We start from the raw sequence: 8883 nt of genomic DNA, 5'->3' as shown, positions 1-8883 counted from the left end.
TAGCATGCATGCACAGCAAAGCTCTGTCTAGTCCAGCGGTTGTCATGGCCCAGTAGGAGACCTCAGTAACCTTTCAAGGGGGATAAAGCATTCTCAAATTACTTATAAATAAGTACATGAATTAAAATAAATAAACAACTAATTTTTTTTAATTGACAAATAATTAAATGTTTTTAATTAAGAATTGAAATGCTAATTCTTGCCATTGTTTATTTATTTGATTGATTGATTGATTGATTGATTGTAGAATATAAGCAAGCAAAATTGACAATATTTTAATTTGTCTTCTCAAAACCTGACATCTAATTTGATCTAAAACATTTGCAAGAGATTTTTACACATGCTGTGTTTCCTTTAAACAGTTATAGGTAAATAGAGTGAACAGTGTGGCTGTTTTTTATTTTGTTTTCTTCCTTTTAAAATGGAACAATGTATTATTGTTAACTACTATTTAAATGTATTAAAACCAACATTAATAAAACTGCTTGAGCAGAAATGGAAACATCATAGTTGTGTAGGCAGTCTTTTAAATAATAACCTTTACTGTAGGGGACTTTGGAGTAACAAAGGTTGAGAACTGCCAGTCTAGATGTTGTTCTAATGTAATCCAGCCTTTCATGCAAAGTGTTAACAATGAAAAGCATTTTATTTCATTCCTATGCAACCTGTGACTCCTGATGGCACATCCATTCATTTTAGCCCCCCCATCTAACCTACCACTATGCACACTCTAAACCTGGTCCTGTCTGGACTCTTGCCCCCTGGCTCGCACCCACCTCCATAATCTGCCCTCCCCACAGGGCAGAGTGAGATGGGAAGCGATAGAGGCCCTCCACCGTGCTGCGATTATCAGGCCAGGAAGGCTCTGTGTGTGTTAAATGTGAAAGAAGATTATATGGATTTAACTCTCTGCGTCTGGCGTACAAATTCCAATCACATAACATATCCCTTCATGTTCTATGGGAATATAAAAAGAGAGGGAGAGAGAGTGATGGATGGAGAGAGAAAGAATCCAAACCCCCACCTTACCCAGTAAAAGCTTTAGCTCTAATCTCAGCCTTTCAATTCTCTAGCATCACTTTTTTCATGTTTTTCATTCTATGTTTTGCATGAATTTATATTTAACATTTTGCATGATTTTTTTTCTCATTAAAATAAATATTATCATTGTCCTTTGTAAGCCTTTAAATGGAGTAGCCTATAACTGTCAAAAGTAAGAATAACATTATTATAGTCATTAAATGAATAGAATATCTTCTTGTGTCTTTCAAAACCCATTTAACTTACTGTTTTGTGTGACACACACTAAGAAAGATATTTTATAGAATGTTCAAGCTGCTTATTTCCATACAATGAAAGTGAACTTTCATTGCATTAAAACAAGCTGCATTTTCATTTTTTGGTGAACTATTCCTTTAATATTTAGTGTTATTGGGCATGAATTCCAATTTCATATTTATTTGTATATATTGCAATGCTGTCTGTTCAGTATACGGAAGCTTATAGGTACCCCATTGATTTTAATGACATGGTAGCATGTCACCATTATTCTTTCGGACACAATGAGAATCACAAGAATGGGGGTTAATCCAGGAATTGTTGACATAAACCTGGTGGGGGGGGCATTAATTAAATGTAATTGCCTTAGAAGAAAATTCTCTTGCTTTGGGCTTGTGTCTCCCTTGGCTCGGAGCCAGAGCTGAGCTAAGCAGTTCTCTGAATACAAAAAGATACAGAGCCACCCCACCCGAACCATGTAATCCGTAATAGAGCCTGCAGATAATAGAGATGCCAGAATGGTAAATCGCTAAAATGCTGCCTTTAAAGGACATCATTAGCTATGCTGCTAAATTAGCACGCGTGTTAATTTACGCAAACCGCCACTTTTTTTCTCTTTTCTCACAGTAGTCCGGATTTGGTAATACACCAAGAGCGAATGATTGTCTGATCCACATTAGCTGTCAGAGAGGTTTGTAGATACATTGCGGGGGTTCTATGACCTATTTATTCTCCTATCAGATGGCAGCATTCAGCATGGCTCACACCGCACACATATTAGATTAGTGATATTCTTTAATGCCTGGCCTACAACTGTGCTGTTATAGCTGTCATTTGGGTTAAGGTTGGATAAGTCACTTTGGTAAGGAAGCATCTGCCAAGAACATACATAGGAAAGATGTGAATGGAGAGTAAAGATCCACTCTTGCTGTGGACAAAGTTGGCTTTTGTTTGGAAGCCTCACTGATTCTTGCATCTGGCTTTGCTCATTTACTTCTGTGTTTGCTTTTGTGGAAATGGCAGCATTTTCTGTTTTACAAGGAGTCATTTTAAAATTCTGTAGAACTTAGTCAGGATAGCGCCATATTTAATTTTTGGCATGAATGAAAATGAGATTGTGAGGGTTAGAACTTAGTACTCTACGTTAAATGGATTGTACTGTTCTTTACAACATACAGATTGGTCATCTTATGAAAGAAAAAAAAAACTTGTGAGTTAGCAAAAAGGATGTGATCTTTAATGTGTGCCATTGTAAAGATTGTAAAGGCCTGTTTACACCAAGAACGTTAACTATAAAGATAAGTATATAATATTGTCTGTTTATTCTAAACACAGAAATTCTCAAGCTCATTATATAAGGATTGATTCTGATTGGGTGTCAATGTTTTTATCATTCATCAACTGGAAAAAATAGTTCTGAATGTGATTCTAGCGATATCGTTTCTCTGTGCCTTTATCATTATTGCTGTGGTGTGGACTGTGCTATTCTTTGTTATTGAGAACGATTTTTAGAACTATATCTTTATTGTTGTCTTTATAGTTATCATCCTTGGTGTGAACAGGCTTCAAGTCTTTCCTTCACAGCCACGTTTACGTACGTGTTAAATTCAGTATGGCGTCTAGCCTGACTAAGATGCTAAAGAATCTTGGGTACATTTCTCAAAAGTATAGTTAGCCAACTATGGTTGCAAGTTATGTCGTTATCAGCATAGTTCAAAGATTTGGTGTTTACCGAAACCATAGTTCCAAGTAATATTCGCTAACAGTATTGGAACTACAGCTCTCGACTTGTGGTTAGAAGTATAGATTAATTATACATCTTTCAGTTTATCAAGAGATGGTCAACACAGTTTTTCAAGAGTGTGAATGTGCTAGTTCGAATTACAGATATGCGACAAAGTACACATATGTTGAACCAACTTTTCCAAATGATGGATGTGCAACAAAGTTACTGAGGTTTTGGGATACAGTTGTGAATAGCTTCAGTAGTTAATTTCTCGTGATGTCAGTCATGACGTCAACATCAAAAATGTCGGACCAACTTGTTCCGAATGATGGACGTGCGACAAAATATCTGTGGCATTGAGATTCAGTTATGACTAGCTAAAGTAGTTAATTTTTCCAGTGATGCATCATACTATCGTAGCTAAGCATCAGTTGTGACGTCAACATCAAATATGTCGAATCTACTTGTTCCGAAAAATGGATGTGCGACAAAGTAACTGCAACTTTGGAAAACAGTTGTGACTAGCTACAGTAGTTAATTTCTCCAACTATGCATCATACTATGGTAGATAAGCATCAGTCGCGGCGTTGACATAAGATATGTCTAACCAACTTTTTCCGAACGCCGGACGTGCATTAAAGTAACTGCAGCTTTAGGAAACAGTTGTGACTTGCTACTGTAGTGAAAAGCTGACCTAGCTTCCCCATATAGATTGTGCACTTGGTAAACGACAAACAAATAATAAGATAAAGGACAATTTTTGGTTACATCATCTTCCCAATCCAGTGATTGATTTCTAAATTTGAATTTAGTTGTGCTGACCCAGTGGGAACGTCTCTGGGATAATCCAATCAGAGCATGGCGTGCACTTTAGCAGACATGAATGTGAGGTGGAAGTTTGCCAGAATGACACGCAGTGCTTCTTTTACGATTTCAAAGTGCCGTAACTCAAAGGTACAAGTATGCATTGGCCCCTTTACCTGTCCAGGTGTTGATTTGAAGAATAAAATTCTTTGGTCACTTCGCAACTGACCATGTTGTCTCTCTTCCAGTGCACAGCGAGGATGTGGTCTCAACGCGGCTGTACTTTGTGAATGCTTCCCTGCAGAGAGTGACCTTCTCCAGCTCAGTGGGGGTGTCCCTGCCCTGTCCTGCGGGTGGCGCCCCCCATGCCGTCCTCCGCTGGTACCTGGCCACTGGCGACGACATCTACGACGTGCCACACATCCGCCACGTTCACGCAAACGGCACGCTGCAGCTCTACCCCTTCTCCCCCTCTGCCTTCAACAGCTTCATTCATGATAATGACTACTTCTGCACTGCCGAGAACCAGGCCGGCAAGATCCGCAGCCCTAGCATCCGTGTCAAAGCAGGTGAGACATGATCCCATCCATCCATCCATCTGTCTGTCTATCCATCTATTTAATGTATTTATATGGTGGTGTAGTGCAGTGAGTAAAGGTCAGGGTTGGCAACCACTAAGTTTCTTAGTCAGATCTCACAAGGAATAGGCCATGACCGATTCTCACTATAACTTAAGTAGTTGCTTATTAGCATGCATATTAATAGCATATTGACTGTGTATTAGTACTTATAAAGTACATATTAATGCCTTATTCTGTAAGACCATATTTTAGATCCCTTAGCCATACCCAATACCTAAACTTAACATCTACCTTACTAACCGGCAAGATCCGCAGCCCTAGCATCCGTGTCAAAGCAGGTGAGACATGATCCCATCCATCCATCCATCTGTCTGTCTATCCATCTATTTAATGTATTTATATGGTGGTGTAGTGCAGTGAGTAAAGGTCAGGGTTGGCAACCACTAAGTTTCTTAGTCAGATCTCACAAGGAATAGGCCATGACCGATTCTCACTATAACTTAAGTAGTTGCTTATTAGCATGCATATTAATAGCATATTGACTGTGTATTAGTACTTATAAAGTACATATTAATGCCTTATTCTGTAAGACCATATTTTAGATCCCTTAGCCATACCCAATACCTAAACTTAACATCTACCTTACTAACTATTAATAAGCAGCAAATTAGAAGTTTATTGAGACAAAAGTTGTTGTTAATAGTTAGTTACTAGTGAGAATTCGTCCCCAATCTATAGTGTAAGCACAACTTGGTTAGTCGTTATATATAAAACCTTAATTCTGTCAATAGCTGGTGGACAGAGAAATTTTCTTAATAAATATGAATATAACTATAAATAAATATATTTGTATACACTACCTTTTTGTGTTTAGTTTTAGTATATACACTACCAAGTGAAATTAATACTTTTATATTAATATATTAATAATATAAAATAAATTAATACTTTTATATTAATACTTTTACTGTCATAAATCACAGTAAAGACATTTGTAATGTCAGAAAAGGTTTGTATTTCAAATAAATTATGTTTTCTTATTTTTATTCATTAAAGAATTCTGGGAAAAATCATATAAATATTAAGCTATATTAATAAAATAAATATTAATTATAACTTTTTCTATCAACTTTTACTATTTAAAAAATATTAAAATAAAGTTATTTTTTACAGTGTAGTACATTTTTAAAATATTGTTGTTTATGTATTACTGGTAATGTACTGCTGTAAATGCACAAAATGAACATTAAAGTCTTCTATCAAAAACACTAAAAATCTTACCGGCCACAAACGTTCTATTTGTACTTTTATATAAAATCTCCATTTCCCAGTGAAAAAGTGAAGCAATGTCATGATTTCATTCATTATATTTCAGTGTTCCTCATAGTTTGGAAGTTTAAAAAGAAGAAAATGCCACGTGCCGCATGGATTTATGTGCTTAGTTTTTCTGTAGGATCATTCTCAACACTTACATCTGTGATGGTCTGATTATCTCTCTTACAGTTTGATGTGTGTTACATAGCAGAAAAGAGCATAGTTAACACAGGCGCTGTGGCAGAGGGGGGCGCGTGACGTTACAGGTGGAACATGAGTTCTTAACTTAACATCTGCAGTAACAGCAGAAGTAGCAGCCGCCATATTGCTAACCTAAATAAGAATGTAAGTGCCAAATGGATGTCCCAGTGGCCGGCATGTTGACCTGGCTGCTTTAAAAAGCAGTGCACAGACGGGCACACGGCGCTACAGACAGTTGGCTGACTGACCCTCCCACTCGGTGTCAAGGTCACCGCTCGTGAGTGGGGCTGGCCGCCCAGCAACAGCGAGGGATATCCATACACCTCCCTACACTCACACACTCACTCTTATGCCAGCCTGCGCAGTGCCAGTGTCCCTCCTGTCTCCCAGTCTCCATCTGTCCTCTAAGCTAGAGTTCCCATCTCACAAACACGCACATGCACGCACACACACACACGCGTACGCGTTCACCTACTCTGAATTTCCCAGAAATAACACCATTGAGCAACGCCGATCTCACACCTTCATAAATAACGTCAGCTTGAACGATTCTTCAAATGTAACCAGGCGTGTTCGGCCCATGCTACTTTTTCCACCTTACCCACATTAACATTAAAGTCTCAGAGGATGGAATGAATTACCTACCAACCGGCGACAAGACGGGGGTGACTTTCGCCTCAAATAATTACACTAATTAATCAATTAAGTGCTGAGATGCAGCAAAACTGCTAGTGGACCTAGCAACCCACACAGAGCCCTGAGGAACCCAACACTGGGGCTCCCTCACCAGCCAATCAGATCCTGGCACTGAGGGGTTACCATGGGTACGGTGAAGGGAGGGGCAGGGTGTGGCGCTGAATGTCTCAGGTGGCACTGGAGAATGATGACAGCTGACAGCTCACTGTATGACACCATCCCCCCCATGCATGTCTCTGTCTCTCTTTCTCTCCCTCCTTCTCTTTTCTCACCCATTCTCCTGCATGCTGATCCTGTGCCAATAATAGCACGGGCACCTGTGTGGATAGCTCTACATTTATGAAAATCTCCCTATGAGGGCTTCATATGAGTGTGTGTGTTTCTCCTTGCACTCACTGTTCATTTTTTCATTTAGCCTTTTACAGTGTCTATACTCTTAGCATGTCAATTGTTTGTGTCCCCGTTTTCCTGTATACTATATGCAGGCTATCCATCCGTCCATCCGTCTATCTATCTATCTATCTATCTATCTATCTATCTGTCTATCTATCTATCTATCTATCTATCTATCTATCTATCTATCTGTCTGTCTGTCCGTCTTGCGTTACTTCCCCAAAGATACGAGGGAGAAATTAAAATCTGTAAGTAAATAGATGTTGATGAAAGACACAAAGCAAATTGAGTCCCTGAAATTAAAATGAAATTCAGCGCCTCCTTTAATCTGCTCGCGCTCCCCTGTCGCCCTTTACCGTAGGACGATCTCCTCGCCCGTAAATAACATCTTCGTACCCCGCTCGCTTTGTGTGTTCTTCTCGTCTATTGATTTTTTCGTCCGGGTTCCGGTTGTCAGGTGCAGAGAGGGTCCCTTTAGTGGGGGCAAATGTTTCTGACAGCTCCAGAGGTTGTGCAGTGTCGTCCACTCGCCGCCGTCTGCATGCATTGCCAGGGTGATTTATAAAAAGGCCACTTCTTGACTATCTATCTATCTATCCATCCATCCATCCATGCATCCATCCATCTACCTACCTGTCTGTCTGTCTGTCTGCCTCACTGTCTTTCTATCTATCCTTTGACTGAGTATAGTGGGAAGCAGGTAATTGACAGGAGGTTAAAGACGAGTTAAATGCAGAAATTTGCTTAGCAGAAGCCATGCTATATTAACTATATCACCTCTATAATCCTAAATACACAGTAGCATGTTTAATGGAGAGTGTCGTACATCCTGTATTGAGTTTGTCTAAAGTCAGCTCCAGGGTTAACACAGACCCCGTGCGACGAGTGTGGCAGGTGCACTGTGACACAGGCTCGCTCTTCCTCTCTTTCAGCCCTTTGTTTCTTTGGCTTCCTGCCTCCTGAATGGTCATGTTCATTTTTTTTCCACCATTACATTAATGAGCACCTTTCACCACCTCATTCTTATTCAATTTGGATCTTTTCCCCTTTTTTATACGTCTTGCGTCATGAATAAGTAAATACGGTATTTGGTTTCTCTCAAGTTAATTATTTAAACGATAGTGATACAGGACTCATTCCTCCTGGTGTGCGCAAAAGGAGAAAGAGAGCACCAGCCCGTGTGTCAGTCCGTTTCCAAGCAACCGATGAGTATAGTCAGGCATCAGTAACATTCTAATGATGCCGCACATGAAGACGGAGAGTCATTTGCCTATAAAAAATGCTATCTGCTATTGTTGTCTGCAAATTCATCTGTGAATTTTACGCATGCATTATTGAAGCCTCAGAGATGTTTTGGCTTGTTTATGCTCCTTCGACCGCTGTAAAACAACATTCCACAACCAGGTGTAGCGCAATCCGAGTTGAGGTGAAAATAAAACTAGCTAATAGAGGTCCGCTTTGAGTTAGTTTATCTTTAGAAATTCAATAAAGCCCGAGACTCGCAGTCAGTCAATCAATGACTGAATAAATGATTATTTGTAGACTATGGAGTCCTGAGTGTAATAGGGAGTTCTATTGATTTGTTCTATTGATTCAAATCTCATCTTTTTGTTTTGATTCACAGAAAAGGACACTCTTCTGGGAAAATATTATATTTTTTCTTGAATATTAAATTGAAATATATTATATAACTATTAATATTATTGTTGTTATTTTATTTAAATTATTGTAAACAATTGACTGTAGTGTTATTATTAGTCCTGTCAAGCGATTAATCGCGATTACTCACATCCAAAATAAACGTTTTTGTTTACATAGCATAAGTGTTTGTACTGTGTATATTTATTATGTATATATAAATACACACACATACAGTATATATTTTGAAAA

The 8883-nt window shown here is 38.8% G+C and overlaps 1 protein-coding gene across 1 annotated transcript in view; it reads left to right on the top strand.

The window, feature by feature from the left end:
• LOC107752281 (Down syndrome cell adhesion molecule-like protein 1 homolog) overlaps positions 1 to 8883 on the top strand; it is a 155334-nt gene that overhangs the window by 20589 nt on the left and 125862 nt on the right. Inside the window, exon 2 of the mRNA XM_016568217.1 lies at positions 4057 to 4377. Coding sequence (XP_016423703.1) covers positions 4057 to 4377 — 321 coding nt within the window. The remainder of the gene's footprint in view (positions 1 to 4056; positions 4378 to 8883) is intronic.

The sequence above is a fragment of the Sinocyclocheilus rhinocerous genome, unplaced genomic scaffold (genome assembly GCF_001515625.1).
Source record: "Sinocyclocheilus rhinocerous isolate Xijiao unplaced genomic scaffold, SAMN03320098_v1.1 scaffold1012, whole genome shotgun sequence".
In the NCBI taxonomy this organism is placed as follows: domain Eukaryota; kingdom Metazoa; phylum Chordata; class Actinopteri; order Cypriniformes; family Cyprinidae; genus Sinocyclocheilus; species Sinocyclocheilus rhinocerous.
The sequence above is the reverse complement of the archived record's forward strand: the minus strand, read 5'-3'. Positions and strand labels throughout refer to the sequence as shown.